The sequence below is a fragment of the Botrytis sinoallii genome (genome assembly GCF_014898435.1).
Source record: "Botrytis sinoallii strain Bc 23 chromosome Unknown BSIN_002, whole genome shotgun sequence".
NCBI lineage: Eukaryota > Fungi > Ascomycota > Leotiomycetes > Helotiales > Sclerotiniaceae > Botrytis > Botrytis sinoallii.
In genome coordinates, this window is record NW_024066029.1 from 214,437 (window position 1) to 234,836 (window position 20,400).

A 20,400-nucleotide genomic window follows, 5' to 3' on the forward strand; every position below is an offset into this window, starting at 1 on the left:
TTTTCACATTTGTGGAAAGCTTGCGAAGTTTCTTGCAAGTGGAGGTCATCCTCAGTTTGATAAATTTGAGTGAATGAAGAATGGATCAAAGAATTGTTCAATCGTATCTTATTACCTAGGTAGTTAAAGGAGTGAATCATTTTCTTTATATGATTATAACAAATCCTTCTAGCATGGTCGAGGTATCAAAGTTGCTACTTCCCACATATCAAAATACTAGTACCAAAACTCAAGACGCTATGAAAGACACGATTCAATTTCTTGAATGAACTTAAATTTTAGTTCATGAAGATCGTCTCTGTTCCATATACATATACTTCAACTTCCAACCATATTCTCTCTCAAGATGGTTCACATTGAGATCCGGAATAACGAATTCGCCATGATTTCAATTTCTTCAACAACAGGAGCAAAATCAATATTAAGTGGTGTACTTTTTGGTGCAGCACTTACTGCAGCAGGAGTTTATTCTCCTACTGTGATTGTATCGCAGATGAAGTTGGAATCTTTTCATATGCTGAAAGTATTTCTATCAGCAAGTGCTACTAGCGCGTAAGTTCCCTCTCTTTTCCATGTATTCCAAAGCTCTTTTGATAGAATAGCTTCACTAACACAACATAGAGCGATATTCCTCATCGCTCATCGTCTCTCACCAACTATCGCTCCTCCTCGGCAACCCTCTTCCCTATCCCTGTTTCCCTACGATGGAAATCTCATCGGAGGTCTTCTCCTCGGTACCGGTATGGCACTTACAGGTGCCTGTCCCGGGACCGTTCTCCCTCAAATCGTAACCGGTTATTCATCCGGACGTTACGCTTTCCTCGGAGGAATCCTTGGCGGAATTATATATTCTTTTATCCGTCCCTTCATCCGTTCTCCCGGCACTCGTCCAATCGTTCCCGATTCCAAGCCAACACTATATCAAAAACTCGACCCCAAAGCCGATGAGCTAAAAGCAGTTTATATTTATCAAAATTTCTGTTGGGGAATCATTCTTCTTGCTTCGTGGCTTTCAAATTCTCAGGAACAAAGTTTGTTGAGTGCGACGTGGGGAGGTATTGGTATCGGGTGTGCGCAGGGAGCAAGTCTTTGGTTGACGGGGAACACATTGGGGACCAGTGCTGCGTATGAACAGATTGGAGATTTATTCTGGTGGGGGTTGGAGAGGTTGAGGGGTGGTGATGTTGTTTCTGAAAAGGTTTATGAGAATGGAAATGGAAATGGGAACGGTGTATCGAAACACCACGCAATCACTCAACAAAGACCACGCCCCTCCATCCGCTCAAACCTCTTTACCCTCGGTATCCTCCTCGGCTCCTACATCCTTTCTCATAATTTTACATTACCATCTTCTCCTACCTCCCCTCTCCCTAAAATATCCCTCGACACACCCACCATCCCAGAAATATCAATAATACATGCACTTCTAGGAGGCATAGCCATGGTCCTCGGTGCACGCATAGCAGGTGGTTGTACGAGTGGACATGGTATTAGTGGAATGAGTTTATTGAGCGTTAGTAGTATTATTAGTGTGGCAGCTATGTTTGGCGGTGGTATACTATGGGGCACTGTTGTTGGTTGATGGCGTTTGAAAGGGAAAGAAGTCAAAGAAAGATTTAGAGAGCGGAGAGAAGGAATATTACAATGGTTTTGGGAGATAGACTGGGATCTGGTGATATCTTACTGGTCGTGGAGATCCAAATGAGCTAGACTTGAACTGGGAAAAGAATTTACAGCGATTCGAATAATGGATTTATGGGCGAAGAGAGGAAAGGGGTGGGACGGAATGGTGAATGGTGGAGTGGTTATACCCAGTTTGATTACTTGCTCACTTATCTTAATTCTTCTTTACATATTCGCATAGTCGCTCATGTTGCTCATTTACTTTTAATTTTGTTTTAGCGATGAGATTGATATTTCCAATGATTCTGACATTTGTGACTTGGATGGAGCCGCGGAATTTAAATTCTGGTTCTTTGAGAGAGAAGAATGAGGTTAAAAGTACGAATTTATTAGCTAAGTTAATATTTTGATATAAAAGGGTCCTGAAATTGAAGACTAGAGACAAGCTAGAGTACGGCTAGTGAACTGCTAATCCATCACCGGTCGGCCATTGCTAAGTGGCAAGATCACTTCACGTTCTTCATTGCGGTGAAACCATAACATGAGTCACGGAACACGCGGAGACTATCATATTAGCAAGGCCATATGCAAGGATATCTGCCATTTAAATTGACTGTTCTTCAGCAGACTCCATCTGAAAGCAGATAAAACCATCAACCCCAAACCGAACACCCAAAAAGCAGACCAAACCCCATACTCCATCCCAAAGCCAAACATTTGTAACAAATCAAATCCTGAACACCAACTCAAAACCCCCATTCAAAATTCTCAGATCATTTTTTCTTCTTCATATTTTCCATATCCTAAACTCCGACAACCAAGAACAAAACCGCAAGACAGGATCGAGTATGAAAATGAATTAAGGGGAGAGAAAGGAAGAAACAAACCAAAAAACAGCCCAAAATCTCATCAAACTCCCGCAAAACTCCCAAACTCCCAATCAAAAACTCAGCGGCTCAATAATTCTTTCGCCGCTCTCGTTGTTCCATTTCTTAAAGATAAAACATTACGTTGTTGACATTAGGATGCCATGGATTACCAGCGGTACTGTTCCAGATTGTGGCGTTCTGTCGATACTGAGTGACCGTCGCATTAGTTAGAGTAGTTCCCATTTCTCTGTGCAAAGCAGGATACATGTAACAGCGGAGGCGTGTGCACAAGATATCTGCATATTTCGCTGGTGTACAGACCGAGAGACCCTTTGTAGCGCGAGATCCCGTAAAGCAGATATTGTTCGTCTATGAGGAAATTGTTAGTATCTAAATTGTAGCTGCAGGAGGATATGAAAGTGTTGCGGTGCATAAACGCAAAGTGATTACTTACAACACGCTCCAATTTGTCAAGCCCATATGCAGACTCATCGACAATTACCACGTAATGACCCGTTCTCGCAGTTCCTAATGCGCTATCGTGACTCTGTAGATAGAAGTTTGTACGATTAGGATCATTGACGTTTCGGTCGACTACTGTGCCGGCGATGAGATTTCTGCCATTAGCTGGTGCATTCAACGGAATTTCAGGGAAGAATCTCGCATGATGACGCTTTCCTACTATCAAAAGCGTGATCAATGGCTGGTTCCCATCATATTTGGTGGCCATTCTCATACACGCTACACGAACTTGAGGGAGTTCTTCTCTGAGCACCATTCTGTATTGAGTTTCGCCAACTCCATCACGGTAGAACAATATATGTTTTGGGAGGCGGCGATTGCGTTGATAGTACGCCTCTAAGCGCTCTTCGACCATACCCTCAAGATCCTCGATGAACTAGTCACTTTTGTCAGTGAAAATCTTTGGTTTTAGAAGTTTTATGCATACCTCAGTATTGTGCGTCTGTAGACGTGCTGAAGCCAAATAGTGAATATGGTGTTGATCCCGAGTAGCAACAACGCCAGCTTGAGATGGACAGCCATCATCTTGACCTTTTCCAACATGTGTAACATCAGCGCCCATTATCATGGTTCCATTTTCGACTCCGAGATCCTGTACGTGATGACTTCTCCCTCCCAGTTTGAAATTGATTTTAAGACTAAAAATATGGTTAGCCTTAGTTAACAGATAATTCCGCTTACTAGCATATGAACTCACGCGATATTTGCCATGAGATTGAAATCAATCTTTATGTCTCCACCTTGCTTCTTCGCTCCCTTTCTGATAGCATCCTCACTGATGCACACTGTGGGTATGCCTCGGACACAGTCACCCCACCATTTGACATCCGAGTACAGACGAGGATTCGACTTCTTTGAATTAGGCAACAAAACAATAATCAGTGGGATACCGGTGAGATTGAATTGTTGTTCCCACCTAGTGACTACTGCATTCAATATAGTCGTCACACCTGCGCGACGCGATTGAGAAATCATTGCATTTAGACCTGCACCTATAATGGCAGGCGCCATACTGTAGGTTTGCGCGCTGAAACCATAGTTTCTCAACTGACCCATCAAAGTTTCTATGAATGTCACTGCATTGCGATGCTGCGTGAGGTTGATCACAAATAACTTAGGATAAACATTGCTAACCACGTCAAATCCTTTCAACGTATCTTGAGGCCTTTTGATTGCAACTTTAGTTAGGGCCCAAGTCGCCAGGTTTGGATACACGCCTCGCACACGATCTTGGTTATTAGGGTTGGGGTTTCGAAACCTCAATTCAGGTGGAGCTAGTTGGCGAACTCTGCTGAGAAGCAAAAGATCGGGCGAAACTCTAATGCCAAACGGCTGTTATGATTAGTTTAAGTCCTCTCTCGAATCTGAATGAACTTACCACGTAACATTCTGGTGGTGGCACCAAGGCTAAATGAGGTTTGGAATCGACCATAAGAGCCCTTTGGTTTTCATAAGGGGTCTTCGTTGCCTGCGTCAGCATTTGTTGTGTGATTTCTACCCCGGCCTTTTTTCCAGCGGGTTGCCACAAGCAAATTCTGAGCATATCTGCTGGGTACCATATTTTCATACCCCCGTTAATGCTACTACCTACATTGACACACCAAGCATTTTGAGAACAGTCTTGCTGGTGTTTAGGATATGCTAAGTATCACGAGAATTAGCTACGTCTGGACAATGAGATATGGGGAGCACTGTAATATCGGATTGCTAAGCTTACTATTGAACATGTGCTGCCAGACGGATATGGGATTTCCGCCTGTTGGAATAAACATCTTTTGAGAGACAGTTAGAGGATCTATGCCACAAATAGCCCGCTTCTTTCGCTTAGGATCTCCTATGAAAGTAACTTTGACTCCTCTCAACATCCTCAACACTTCTGTAGGCTGAATTCCATTTCCAAATTTGGCATAAATCCAATGCTCAAGGATAATATCTGGAAAGAATGCCGAGGTTGTGCAGTTCACATTCAGAAGCAAGCACCCGTTCCCAGGGCGCATGGAACTGAAAAATCCCGAGCGAAGGTTCCAGAGTGGGTACTTCTGGCTTTCTGAATTGAAACCTGGGGGTACAACATTGAAGTTGTGATTTTCCATGCTATCTGGATAAAACTTGTTCCCTAACCGACCCCCCTGAAAGGTACTCGAATGTATCCTTTGCCAAGATATGATGTTTAAAGATTTGAGATCCTCACCAGGATTGTAATTGGGATTTCTTGCTGGATCACGGTTCACGAAACGTTGCAATTCCGCAAGGTTTACATTGCTTTCGTAGACAATTCCATTAGTCATGGTCAAGTCAGGTGAAGTCGAATCCGCAGAAGTTATCGAATGACTTTTGTCGATACTATTATTTAGATCATTCCCACATTCGTGGTAAAGCCTTCCGACCGAAATTATGTAACAGAAATAATCAGTTGCATAAACGGTCGCAGTTGGAGGATTTGCTGTCAGCATCTGATCTATCGTTGTTCTCTTCACGTCAGGCTTAAATACATCTCTGTGGGTGATTTTTCCCGCAGAGTCATAGCTGGGTGTCTTTCCAAATTCGATGCGGTATCTCCGAAGATCGACGGGGTTGGGATTAATACTAACTTGAAAGAAGTTCGTTTTGGCGTTAGGGTTGTTGCTACTAATAGGTGGAATCTGATTCTCTGGAGGGTATCCAGGGAGCTCAAGACTTGCACTTGTCCACTTTTCGCGATTTTTCTTCCTGATGGTCGCTTTGTCCTTCTCTCCTGTCTCTGCATCATCACTGCCACCTGCAGGAGCTTGAACTTGAGTTTGACTTTGGGTTTGACCCGAGGCCTGACTTGTCTGATGTGGTTGACTCGATTGGCTTGGCAGGCTCGCATTGGCTTCAGACAAACTTATGGTTGAGCCAGATGCTACAGGGCCAGGTGCTGGGAGACTAGGTACCAGAGGATGAGACTCTATAGAACGGGATACCGAAGTACCAGTCTCAGATGGGCCGGATTCCGAAGGAGTAGATGTCAATGTCGCAGACGGCAGGGACTGCGCGTAGCGTCCTTTCTTGAATTTTTTATTGTAATTATCTCTACACTCTTCTCTCCGAGACTCAGGCCTTGCTTTTTGAATCTGACTTGCAGTTTTGTATTTAGGGAGAGTAAATTGCTCAAGATGAGAGTCAAAACTCTGATCTAGCATACATTCACGCTTGTCATGCCATCCATGACCACAGTTACTACAAGCGTTTGCCTTAGCTTCCTTGCATTGATGAGGCTCATGATCTTTTGTACAGAAGTCGCATTGTCGCTCCGCGTCAAATCTCCGGTAAGGGTTAATGTCGGGATCCAACAAACAATGTTGAGTTCTTTGATGTTCTGATTTTCCGCCTTTGCACAGGGCACAATTTCGTACGTACAGCTGCATCTTGATATCTGTGTGCGCGAAACTTTCAGCAAGGCAGAATTTGAGAATGAATGGATCAGAATGGATAAGTGAAAGGGGCAGATCTGGAATGCGCCTGAACACTAATGATTACCTACTTCCACAGGAAATGTTCACGTTCTTATACGGATTTCTTGTGAGAGCCTCTCCGCGTCACAACCCTTCTCTCTGGCAAGATCCATATCACATGCTTTGCACAGGTTTGATGGCCACCATGTCGATTGGTCTGGTGAATGGCATTCAAACTACACGAAACTGTCACGCCTATGAGAAGCAGTTCACGATACTTCGTGAGATGCGCATTTGTCCCTTCAGATCCCATTGGAGTGACTTCATTATCACATGAGGCTCGGCAAACGTTACGTAACAATCTTAAGTACACATTCGTAAGTGCAGATGTTAACTGTGAACATTTGGCAAGACATGGGCTGCTATCAAACTACCTCAAGCACAAAAGACGTGTTTTTTGCAGCAAACTTTGATCATGTGAGTAGATATATAGCTCGCAGACCTGACGAAATAGCAAGAATGAAATTATCTTTGATACATTTGATTGATGGAGATAATCCCTGTGGCACAGAATGACATGCCTAATATCCCAGAACTATGAGATAAGAAGTATCAGAAAAGAGAAAACATGAAGTCGCGAATTGGCAAACATCTTTGAACGATCTCTCGAGAGCATGTGGTAATTTCCAGAGTGTACTCTTGCATCTCCAGCCCGATACTGCAGACTACATCTTCAGTCGATTCTTCCGAAGTAATTTCATAATGATGCGATTGCTACTTTGCGGGGTTACTAATGTAAATAAATGAAGGAGGAGGATAGTCTGAGGACTGTTGGGAACAGATTAATGAATTTCGGGGTTATGATTGGTTTTCTAACCGACAGGTCGTGTACTGCTGTACATACATGCAAATCCAATCACATTTGGTGCTAATTTTTGTTTAACTCCATTACAAGAGAAAGAGCTTTGTCAAACTAATAATTTGCTAGTTGGATCGATGAACATGTCATATGGCAGAGGCATAGTGATGTTTTGTGCAATAGATTCTGCACAACGATCATCTACAAGAATGTTCTTTGCTTTGAGATTGTTCCCTACTCGAATCCTGGTGATGTTATCACGCTGTTTTACCCCAATTGTAGAAACTTTGACCACAGTGCTAAACCCAGCCAGACGAAAAGGTATCTCAAATATTCCCTCTGAAAACCTCGGACCACACAATGCAATTGCTGCAAAGTACTTCAAAATCCCTCCTCTTGGGACTATTATGCTCTTGATATTAAATCTAGTGTGGGTCATTATCCTTGAGTTTGCGAACAACAACGTTCCAGGAGCCCAACACGCAAGACACTTCTTTTCATCACTATCCATTGAAAGAGATGGAACATACAAGACGATGTTCTCCATACCTATGCTGTCACTCATAGTAAGTTACTCTGCCTCTAAGTCCAACTCTCAACTATCATGCTGGTCAACAAAATCGCATACAACAATAAATCCAGCATTCATACATACAATTCCTCCACATATCCACCAGACTAATCAAATTTGAACCCAATTTCCAATTCTATTCCCATTCTCCTATCTTTCCATCTTATCCCCTTCTCTGCCCAACAAATATCAAACATGCGACCATTTTTATTGAGAGGGATTGGTGAAGCATCTATTAGACATAATAATTCTGTGAACTTTGAGTGATACAAAAGTTCTTAAATTCCAGTAGACCTAGCTTTCTTACTTCAAATTCCTCATCAAGTGATAGCGAATCCCATGTTCCCATTCACCGAAATTTCCAAATCTCATAGGTACCTAGTTAGTTCACTAACCCATGTAATCACAGCTCAACTAATATCATAGTATACCACATAACCGCACATACAGGCCAGTGTTCAATATACAGAATCCAAATATCTAACTTTCATACTATTCTTGATCTCGCTGAAATTGGTATACTATATGTGAATATCTGTGAACCACGCAATTCAGGTATATCTATAACCTAGGTGCTTGTTGTTAATGTCGATAGGTATCATAATGGCGAGAGAGTGCGATGATTTCGTGGCGCGGGAATGATGGTGTCCTTGTAATTTCTTGAGGAGCTACTTGATTTCTTGCTTGCTGCGTGTAATATATATCATCTATGGATTCCACCCCGGCAGGGGAACGTAAAGATGGGGCCAGTCGTTCAATGCGTAATTTTTTTATCAGTGCTAGACTACCGATTAATGCAGAAGCTTTATTGCAGCGCGATGAGATGGGGAAGTTGTATGGTTCTTTGAGACTCCATCCTATCGTATTACTATATCCACAGAATTCACAATCATTTATTGATTCATCACTAGAAATTCATGAAATGATTTTGTTCTGAAATGGAGTTCTCAAAACTCGGTTGATCGAGATGTACCTGAAGTAATCATGGTGGATTTTGCTGTTACTTGTTACTAAGTAGCTAGTATCTCAGGTATCGAAATCTGTCACTGAGTGAATTCAATAACCGCGAGACTGCAGATACTCCCGAATACTCATGATGAAGCTTAAATGGTTGTCGCGAAAGGGATTACATTGCAGAATCAAGTCCTGGTCCTCACTCGTGGGAACGTAGAGAGTATATCTCAGCTCTATCCTGCATGTCCATCAATTGAATACATACTACTACACTGCATGCTGTCTATTTCTTTCCATTGTGGATTAATTTTTATCTTATGTTTTGACCTTAAAGCAACATTGTAGCTACTAAGCGACCTTTTGGGAGAACGCCCTTTCTGAAGCTACGAACCGATGAGCAGGAAGTTATCATAAAAAATCGGGGCTAGTAAACGATAGAGTACCATCAACAGATTGAATATTGAATGGTTCTCAAATCCTGGAATTCTCATGAGATACTTCTTCCAGAGTTCTTTCACTGATAATTCAGGGCTGGATTTAACGTAGCAAGGTTTCTAAATCTACACCAATTACCACTAGTAGAGCGGACTATACTAAATACTATCCAGAGCCCATCATCTGTAAATCTTTCATAGACTCCGCTATCCCCTAAAAAGAAAGATAAATTGTACAGAAAGCTCAACACACGTGAGTGAGCATTGATTCTTGAATGGTCACTACCCCATTCATTTCTTGCGACCAATAACCGGCCTATAAATCCTAGCTTGAAGCAAGCAACCAACCAATTGTTCCTCCCCAAGTTCACGACTTCGAAACCTGGATATTGGAATAAAGTATCTATAATCACCATATAATACCCAAACCAATAGATTTCGCAATAAATCCCCTTTTCGAACATCTGAATCTTAGGTAATGCCAGTCTAGATGATTCATATATTGTGGCGTTGAATATTGATGGTAAAGTAACCTTCATACATACGCCACCAGGTAGAAGACTGCAATGAGTAACAAAGTGGGGGAATGGGGGAATGGCTTGCTCGTGTCTGCGGACGTTGATTAGAAAAACTTAGGTAAGTCATGCCCAATCTTCAAATAGAATGGTAAGAGAATGTTAGTTTGAAGATATCAATATACTGATACTATGTCGAGCATGTTAACTATAACATGTGAGAGTACCGACTCGGTAAAGGAGCCCGAGTAGATTGTCGATCTCGATGTCTAGCATATTGACGTATTGACTTGTGAAAATGTTGATATATCGATTTGTTAATCTCCTCGTGTGCTGACTGATGAATGAGATGAAGAGATGATAAGGATAGCTTCAAGGGTTGTTTGTTTTTTCGATGGTCTCGACCTTTCTATCAATCTTTATGTTGATCAATCAAGAAAATCTTCAAGTATGCTTGCATGCTTGTACGTTGGGGAGTGACGACATCGGCTCTATGTCCCGATTGTATAATGGAGGGTGTGTGTGGCAGATGAAACATTATGAGAAAAAGGAATAAAGTTATTGAATTGAATTGAATCAATATCATAGTTGAAAATAATGAAATACAAAAATAGAAATAGAAATAATTAGATAAAAATTAATAAAGAAAATACAATAAATAATTATTTTATTATTATTTTTATTGTTATTATTATTATGTTTGATATCGAAAAACTCTATTCAATCGTAAACAATGAATGACTCAAATCCGAGGCATGTTGGAGTCATTGTTACATAACGTTGTCAGAGTGGCTGATTTCGACTCATTCTTATGAAGATTTCCACTTTGATAAATTGGCCACCACTCGGTATCAAATCCTTCGGGTTCCCCGTGATATCAAAAAAAGAACATCAATATCACTGTCAACATCAACAGACAAGAACATCAACAACGCACAACGAAGAAAACATATCATCTGCGATTCTTTCTTACCGACTGATTACACGAAAACCTTGCTGACAATCGACTCAATTAACTTCACCCATCATACACCAAAAAGTCGTATTTCGTTATCTAGATCAACATTCCATACCGTCTTTTCAACATCATTCTATACCTATTCGTGACAACCCTCCGAGACCTCTTATGCCCAGCTCATCAATACCTCCTCAATCTTTAGATACCATGACATCCAATCTTTCAAATTCAACAGGTCAGAAGCTCTATTTACATATTCACCGCCTTCATCTTTGCTTGATTTTCCCTATCTTCCCCTTATGCATCAACCTTAAAACCCGGGTTGTAGTGCATATCATGGCTTTCTGCCTAGGGTCATCTGCTTGCTTCAATTGAACTGATGCGTTGGCAGATATTACAAACGAACATGATTCCGCCTCACAAGCTATCGAACCTCATCCTCCAAAGCCGCTGAAAACAAGGATATGTCGTTATTTCAGTAAATCAGGTAAGTTCTCATTTTATTTTATTCATCCATCAATTGATTTGGAATATTTTCATTGGATTGCCGGAAATTGGGGAGAAGAGAGAATTGGAGAAGGGCATTGTCTTGCATATGGGGTAATGCAAAGTTGCATGATGTTGCAGTCATGGTGGAGATCCCGTGATTCACCGATCATCGGTAATGAGCGTGGGATGTTGATATGATCATGGAGATGAATGGTTGGGGGTTACCTATTTGTTGAACCGTGGCGTTTGTCATGAGGCGTTCGTATCATTACAATTGCCATTGCCATTGGGTATATCTTGGGTTACACCACGTGATATTGGAAACACATGTGAAAGCACATGAAGAGGGAATCAGCTATGCGATGATGACAAGGTACTAATATTGACACTTTAGGGAATTGTCGAGCTGGTGACAGTTGTTCATTCATCCACGACCCGACAAAACTTCCTAGCCGTGCCACGGTAAATAAAACAGTGCCCGAGGTTTCTCAGGCTTCGGTATCGGACGCTACACAAAGACAAAATGTGATTCAAAATCATTCATCACAAGCCATCACAAATCCTGTTCCAGCATCACGGGTGGTATCAAAGCCGGTACCACAAGCACAAACTGAAAACCCTCGAGAATTTCAGCTAGGACAAATTCGAAGACGATTTTCTCCCAAGGAGATTCGACCATCTGGAAATGCCGAGGGTACTACTATTCTAAAGTTCAATCTCACACCGTCGGATCCCGATTTCCCTTTTGAGATGACTGCTTTGGAATGTTCTCTTACAGTACCTCCTCGATATCCTACTTCCCCACCTAGTTTGAGGGTAGAGAATAAGGATGTTCCCAGAGGATTTGCTATCAATGTAGAGAATGGCTTCGATCAATTGGTCAATAAAAAGGAGAATGCTACCTTGCTAGATTTGATGAAATCATTGGATAAGCATTTAGAAGAGTTTCTATCTGCGCAAAAAGCCGAGACAGTTAAAATTGTCATGAATAAAGACACGCGACATCTTTCCATTCCGAGCAGAGAAGTACAACCTGTGGTTCCACCGCCTCAGCCTGAATCTGCAACGAAAGAATCAGAACAACCCAAGGTTACTCCAGTTAAAGCAATTGTAAGTTTCACAGAATCTGAGAAAGCTGAGGCATCGAAAAAGAGAGAACTAGAAACCAGACAATTGGAAGCGAGAATGGGTAGATTACCCCTTTACAAGAAATCTAGTGATGGGATTGCATATACCATTCCAATTGAACCCCGGAAACGAGGAGATTTGCCACCGTCGATCAAAGCTGTTAAAGCCATTCAACTTTTCGTGCCCACAATCTATCCACTCGAACCTTGTCGAATCAAATTGGAAGGAGTAGATGCTCCGGAAGCAAAATCTGTAGAGAAAGGATTTGGGCAGAAAGCTGAAGAAGCAAAAGCTTTGAACTTGATGGGTTATATTAATTACCTTGCACAAAATATGCACGTTCTTGCAAAGACTGCTTTGAATACAGAGCCAAAACCTACTCCTGTTGTACGAACACCGTCGCCTGTTGTTGAAGAACAAAAGGATGTCAAGGGAAAAAGTGTTTCCACTGATGAAGATGGAGAGAAGAGTCACATCCAATATATTGCTCGACCACCCGAATGGACGATTGTCAATGCTGAGGATGCGGAATACTCTGACTCTGACTCGATGTACTCTTATGACAGCGGTGACGAATCAGAAACCGATGAAGGAGGAGTCGGAGTTGAGCATGAACCTGAAAACTCAACACCTAATCCTGAACGTGGTACAGCTATATCATTCCCCTTTATTGAACTTTATGGCATTGAATTATTGGAGGTTACTACCTTGAACGTCACTGTCAAATGTTCTCGCTGCAGAGAGATTACAGAGATCAAAGGTCTTAAAACTGGAGTTCAGAAGACCGAGACATGTAGGAAATGTGCAACTGCACTTGCAATTTGCTACCGTCGAGATTTCGTTCACGCAAGCAATGTCCGAGCTGGATTTTTGGATTTGGAAGGATGTGTAGTTAGTGATATGTTGCCCAGGCAGGTCACATTATTTTTTTTCTCCATCTCAATGCCTAACTAACCACAAACAGTACATTCACGCCAACATGCTCCACATGTTCCACCGTATATCCATCTCCTGGAATCGTTTCTATCCGCGGTGAAACAACCACAAATGTTTGTCGAGAATGTCATTCCAAGTTCACCTTTTCAATTCCTACTATCAAGTTTCTTCACATTTCTTCTTCAGCAACTCCTCATAATCTCCTCCCTAGAAAGAAGAAAGAAACGCTCGGCATTGTCCCTGGTACTCCTTTGCCCAAAAATGGCCTTTGTCGCCATTACGGTAAAAGTTACCGCTGGTTCCGCTTTAGTTGTTGTGAAAAGGTATATCCATGTGATAAATGTCATGATGAGGCAGAAGAACATGTAAATGAATGGGCTAAGAGAATGATCTGTGGATGGTGTAGTAGGGAGGGGAATTATAGACCAGAAGATTGTGCAGGATGTGGAGAGAGGGTGATTAGTCGGAGGAGGGGAGGAGCAAGTTTCTGGGAGGGAGGAAAGGGAACGAGAGATAAGACGAGGATGAGTAGAAAGGATAAGAGGAAGTATAGGAGGGTTGGTGGTGGGACTGCGAAGAAGACTTGAGATGGTTGAGGAATGGTTGGGTTGAGACTCTGACGGTACTTTAGTACTTGCAAAATCATTTTGATACCGTTTTTGTTCACTTGATGCATCGATACATTTCTCGAAATGTCAAAAAATCTAGACTCAATAGACCCTCAACCAAAAACATCTGGACTCACATCACATACTCACACACTCTTTTTTCCGCACACCACAAGTTACAGCCACGAATCCCAACAACCCAGCTCAGTGCATTTTAGCAATGATCCCCGCAAAACTATAATTAATAAACAAGTATACAAATATTAATCTCACCCAAACTATCCCTTGAATAAAACACACCCCTTTCTTTCCTATACCCAACCATCACACCTCGGTATCACATCTCACAAACTCTTCCCCTTCCTCTCACATCTACCAATACCTACCCATCCATCCCGACCCCGATCCCGATCCCGATCCGAAACGCACGCACACACGCACGCAATCCCGAAACCGAATTCGTGTTGGAATGTCCTTTCTTTCTACTTGCTTTTTTCTACGCTGCCAAGATATCGGGCTGGGCTAGCTAACAGTCCTTGTGAAGTATTCATTAATCGTGTTGGCGGCGTTGTGTCTTTTCCGAGAACCGGGGATGAATGTATGGATATGTATGTTGTAGAAAATTACTTATTTATTTATTTATTTATTTATCGTGAATTATCGTGGTCTGTATACCTAGAGGGAGGAGGGATTATTTTATTTTATTTATTTTGTTTTGCGGGTTTGGTGATATGTTACAACACAAAACAACATAGACCAATAAATAAAAAAACAATACAAATTCATGAATTAATTTATTTTTGTATGCTTAACTTGGCTGGACCTGGCTTATCAGTCTAGACTTTTGATTTTAATGGGTTCATATTGCTTTTTGGGGGTTTGATGGAGTAGATAGAGTACAGATATACATACACACATACATACACTCGATTCATTCATCCATCAAATATTTACCACACACATTAGTTTAATTCATTTATTCAATCAAATAGATTTAATCACCAATTAATCAACTTTTGCCAATTCCCTAAGTAATCCACACCTACCTACCGGTACACACAAGCCATCTCTTCCCTTCCCCTCATGTTCCTATCCATCCCCTCGCTTCCCCGGACCTTCCCCTCATCCCCACGCGCACGAATCACAACGCGAGCTCTGGACGCGATACAATATTGATTGAGTGTGTACACACACACAGATGCACACATTTTTGATTTTCCACATGCATATTGGTATGCATAGGGAGGGTGGGAGTGCATATTGATATCTCACAACCCCACTTGCGGAAGCGGTGGATGGATGATGAAATGATGGATAGGTACACGGCGTGGATTTTGTGGTACCGATCTTTTTGGGGGGTGTTTAGATAGGTGGCTAGGTAGATAAGTAAGTATCTACTTACCAGATCATAGAATGAGAATCTCGTTGGATTTTGGAGCGAAGGAAAATTGTATGTGGATGTAAATACATAGATTGATTCTGTATGCTCATGTATTATCTTCGCGATATGAACAATACCCTATAGCTAGAGCTAATGAACAAACTGGAACCTATAGATAGGTATGGTCCTCTCAATACTCGATGCAGATATGGTGACACAGTATAATTTGATCCTAATCATCCATCATCCATCATCATATCCATATTCTATAAACACTCTTAGCATCCTCAATCCATACATCAGATAAATTCTAAAACAACGATACAACATCTATCCGGCAATCACTTAACCACTCTCCCATAGTTCAAAATATATGAACACAAACACACCCATGCAGAAACTCCAAATAGTATTCGCAATATCGATGAGTGAGTAGATAAGTACACAAGCACCTACCTTTACGGAGACATCTCCGTCGCCAAAAATCGAAAGATATCGCTACGTATGTATAGGTATGTATGTATATATATCTGCAAGTAATCATCACACACACATATGTATATCCCAAGATGAAAAATGGAGGCAGATATCATGTGCTACATCCTACAGAATACACAGATTCCATCCACATCATTCTAACTCCCAACTCAACCACAAACCCACACCCAAATCAATACCCTCGTTACGCAAACCCCCATTATCCACCGACCAGTCAACATCCATCCGTTCACCTTCATCACATCAATCGATTCGATCGACCGACTCAACGTCAGAAACTTCACACATACATATATATCTCTCTCTCTCACATACACACACAGTCTCTCTCTCCCCTCTCTCTCTCTCCCCTCTCTCTCTCTCCCCTCTCTCTCTCTCCCCTCTCTCTCTCTCCCCCCCCTCTCTCTCTATATACATACCCAACCTACAAACCCTTCTCATCCATTCAAACTCTACATCATACAATCAATATACTACACTACATCATCTCTCTCCTCCAACACCATCTCACTCCCGAGTCCCAAATTTGATTTCGATTTCTCATCCACATTGTTGACCTGAGAGGATAGATGAAGAGATAGATAAATGAATGAATGAATAGATGAATAGATGAATGAATAAATAAACAACACACCACAAACGAAAAGACAAGTTTAGTGTATACTTAATTGCGCGGTAATACATGCATCATCCACCAAGACCATAATCTCTTGAACACCATGTATTATTTACCATGCATGTATAGATACCCAGATTTCGATAGGAGGGATTCAAACTCATGGATGTGATCTCTACGAGGAAATCTCACCAGTATCAGACCATCGCCAAGAAATCGATATCCAAACCAGAGAAAGAAAACATGACTTTTCCCGAAAAACGGTATTTAAATATATTTCTAACATTTCCATTATTTCCAATATTCTCACTCAAGTAAATCAAACGATACAAAATCTTCCCAATCAAAGAATCATCAACCATGCATTGAAAATTCAAAACAACGATACCACCTCATCATTCTGTTTCAAATCCAAACTGCTCGATCTCGATGGATGTAGATTACCGATACTCATACCCATACCTTTTTCCCAATCACGAGATGCGTATAACTTCATGCTGCACTATCCGTGCTTCTCGAGTCTCGATGCTGCACATGCAGCCAGCCCACTACCTCCGCCCACCAAATTTCGGGATCCGTAAAGAAGGAAAGCATGAAAGAAACACATAATACTTTATTTGAGTTTTCCACATCTACCATGCGACTGACATGGTTGGTATGGAAAAACTCCATCCCAAGTGAAGAAATATAACAGCTTCGATTCCTCCTACCAATGGGAATAATACATTGTCATCCCCCCCTCTCATTTCCATGAAAACTCTAAATCAACTCCAAATTCCCTTTCCACTAGAATACATACGTCAGTAGGAAGTCAATCCACCCAAAAGTGAAATGGTACAGCCGAGCCGTCTGTCTCAAAGAGCCAGAGTATAATTAACATGTCTTGTCTCACCGTCTCCACCAAGTCCACCAATTCCATGTCCCATGAACCAAACAGCACAGTCCAGCTTGCTAAAATTCCTAGCCTCATCTCATCTCCCATGCGCAGCCCAATTCCAACGGTCGGGACCGGTACTCGATTTCTGTCCGCCCCTCCTCCCAAAATCCTCAAAAATATCGTAATACAAAAAGAAAACCCGAGAGAGAGAGAGAGAGAGAGAAAAAAAAAATCATTCCGGAACAATTCAATCCCCACCAAACTCCACATCTGCATATTCGGAAGCGAAACTTTTCACTTCCAACCCGTTTCTCCCCTTGCTCTTTGCAAATACCGCCGGGGACCATGTCTACCTGTATGTATGCATCGTGATGTGATGTGACATCAATTTTTGATTCCCACCTATCCATCTAAATAACACAGATGTTTGAGCACGGTGAGACAATCTAGAGCCCGGAAAACTACTTCTGGGAGGGAAGAAAGAAATTAAGTGATGTGTTTCCAGCCGTGCCAGCCTAGCACACATAGTCTGGAAGGTAGATAGAATGATGGAAGAACACATGGAAGCATGGATCAGCAGGATAAATGGATAAATGAAAGGATAGAAGAGACGGTGTAAGGACAGACAGATGATCTGGGCTCATCGCTTGATAGGTAATTTTTATCTAGAAACGTGTGATGTGGATTGTGATCATTTTGAGATTGATTGATTTGTCTGTGTTGGCTTGTTTCGGGAATCTGCGATGAGAGATTGTGATTTATGGGATAGGCAAAGAGCTAGATAGGGTTTGCACGTACCGTTTACTGTGTCTTGTCTTCTAATATTCCTTCGTTATGTTCCCAAGCAGATTTTAGGCATCATGAGAAAACTCGGGTTCCCGTGATTTGATTGAATTGAAGTCCATTCCATCCTAGAACACGTGCTATAACCTTACCGCCGATGATCAATTTTACAACACATATTCGTGGGGGTTATACCTACCAAATCAGCTTTGGCATATGAAGGATTTCGCTCATAGTCTCTACCTTCCGTTTTGGAACCAATTCCCCTACCCGATAATCTCTTATCCGGACCCCCAATAACGGGTATCAAGTACCCATTGATTATCATTATCAATCCCTTCATCAAAGGTCCAACCCCCATTTCACATCAAACTTTCCAACCGACGAAATAAACGTGAGAGTGGAGTACCTTCGCCCGTAACATCGGTAGAGAGATAGATCGAATTAGGAAATTGATGTAACATGTACACCTTTGACACCTCGCTTCTGTATCGCGATAAAGCGCATGTAACGTTTATACATGGGATTTTCCAGATTGCATGTTGTATGACTCGCGTGGGAATTTGGAAATTTGGAAATTTGACAACCTTGGGATTCTTGGGGGGATTCAAATCCTAGATGTCGGTTCGTGAATTAAGGAGCACAAACCTGTGTTCCTCGTGGGATAGAGAAAGATGGATTGGGATGGAGATGGAGATGGAGATGAAAGGGAAGAGTTTGGAACTGGGGATTTAGATAAATTGCATCTAGATTTAGCTGCCTTGTATTCTGCGATGGATAATCTTGCGACGACGATGATTTCCTGTGCACTTGATCTCGAAGCCAGAAGCACCTCACATGATATCCAGATATGGCCTTTGTCGTCAGCGGAGAGTAACTTGTGAACAATAAGACCTCGGCACTTATCTCACCTAGGTATTCCATCTCTCTGGAATTCCTCACTCGTGATTTAAAATCACATGATCAATCCCAACCCAAATCACTCCCTCCGCATTTCCTATTCCAGCCATTCCCAATCCCCAAACCATCCCCTGCAATTCTATTATCCCAATTACACGCATCCAGCATCCAGACTCTCAACGCCCAAAGTTCCAGCTCCAATTCCTCGGAGGCATCCCACATTGCGCTTGAAGTCCCTACCGGCCCGAATACCAGCTCCAGTCATCCTGACATCCCCACTCCCAGGATGGGCCCAAACGAAAAAAACCGCCGTGCGAAAGTCCACATGGATACTGGTCCGGCTGCTGGGATCCCTTTACGCGACCTCATCCCGGAGTATCGTCCACCATTGGCAATCTGTAGAACGGGAAGCGATGAGAAGCAGGGGTTGGTAGGGCAAACAAACAGGGCTACCACGCTTTTTCGCTACGGTGCCAATTACCACGCGTGGGTTTTGACACATGATTTAGAATCGGGGTATTGATGCCCTATTGTGTTGGTGTGGTTAAATTGATATGAGTCGCGTGGTTGGTTGGGATAATATGAATGAATAGTTAATGTGAAGTGTGAACTTCTGGGATGCGTATTTTGGTATGGATGGATGGTCTGGATGATTCCGGATGTGTTTTTATGTTTTTCAAGCGAATGAATGATTGGATCACTGAATGAATTCGAGGAGGGAGGGGTTTGTCAGAGAACTATCGAGAAAATAGTGAACAATTTCGTAATGGTACCTGCATAAGTCTATTTACCCTTTAAACATATCCAAAGAGACTCTTGTGTGATGTGAGATGAAGTGAAGCGTGATATACTCTCGCAAATCTACTATACTTCATTAAAACACACGACGGTGAGGTTCTTATTCTCTGTCCCGAAGTCTTATTCTCATGATTCGAGTAAAGAGCAAAAGTCCAGACCGCAAAATGATCCCTGGTGATAAAAAGTAAAAATCAAGTGAAAAATTCTAGACCCAATCTTGATCTCGTGTTTGTGTTGCGGCCAGGCGGCTCATTCACATTTTACCGGCGCTCGGATAAATTGGTCCGATAATTTTCCGTCCAATGAATACGAGGGGATTTGAAGTGGAAGGTTTGGAGGTTTGCAAGAGTAATCAGCTGGTGTGGTGGTGATGTTGGAGTCCTTAGGCAGATATTATCTATTGTACTGTAGATGGATATTGTATTCAATCACGTATCTTGATATAGTGAAGTACCGGCTGTCATCACATTATGAAATAAAGAGATCTGTGTTGTTATCGAATACTTACTATCATTGCGAGAACACTTTACTCCCAGTCCAGTACACACAATTCCTCCAATATCCCCTTCTAAAATCTTACCCTCACCCTCTTACTCACGGCACGGTAAATCCCCATCCGCGAGCCATCTTCTCTTCCCCGTATCCATCCACCTCCGCGGTGATAT

General features: G+C 42.0%; 4 protein-coding genes across 4 annotated transcripts; 3 read left to right on the forward strand and 1 right to left on the reverse strand.

Moving 5' to 3' along the window:
* Positions 1 to 120: 120 nt before the first annotated feature.
* Positions 121 to 1,858, forward strand: EAF02_001313 (uncharacterized protein). Its single transcript, XM_038897361.1, has 2 exons — positions 121 to 552; positions 622 to 1,858. The coding sequence occupies exons 1-2, from the start codon at positions 347 to 349 to the stop codon at positions 1,580 to 1,582; spliced, it is 1,167 nt and encodes a 388-aa protein (XP_038762336.1). The 5' UTR covers positions 121 to 346; the 3' UTR covers positions 1,583 to 1,858.
* A 757-nt stretch (positions 1,859 to 2,615) lies between these two features.
* EAF02_001314 (uncharacterized protein) lies at positions 2,616 to 6,403 on the reverse strand (the record flags this gene model as incomplete). Its single annotated transcript, XM_038897362.1, has 6 exons — positions 2,616 to 2,861; positions 2,947 to 3,390; positions 3,442 to 3,652; positions 3,712 to 4,346; positions 4,393 to 4,655; positions 4,732 to 6,403. 6 exons carry the CDS (start codon positions 6,401 to 6,403, stop codon positions 2,616 to 2,618), a joined length of 3,471 nt encoding a protein of 1,156 aa, XP_038762337.1.
* Positions 6,404 to 10,928: 4,525 nt separating this feature from the next.
* Positions 10,929 to 13,861, forward strand: EAF02_001315 (uncharacterized protein; the record flags this gene model as incomplete). Its single annotated transcript, XM_038897363.1, has 4 exons — positions 10,929 to 10,956; positions 11,113 to 11,208; positions 11,605 to 13,249; positions 13,303 to 13,861. The coding sequence occupies 4 exons, from the start codon at positions 10,929 to 10,931 to the stop codon at positions 13,859 to 13,861; spliced, it is 2,328 nt and encodes a 775-aa protein (XP_038762338.1).
* A 4,850-nt stretch (positions 13,862 to 18,711) lies between these two features.
* EAF02_001316 (uncharacterized protein) lies at positions 18,712 to 19,460 on the forward strand (the record flags this gene model as incomplete). Its single annotated transcript, XM_038897364.1, has 2 exons — positions 18,712 to 18,917; positions 19,103 to 19,460. 2 exons carry the CDS (start codon positions 18,712 to 18,714, stop codon positions 19,458 to 19,460), a joined length of 564 nt encoding a protein of 187 aa, XP_038762339.1.
* Positions 19,461 to 20,400: the final 940 nt, after the last annotated feature.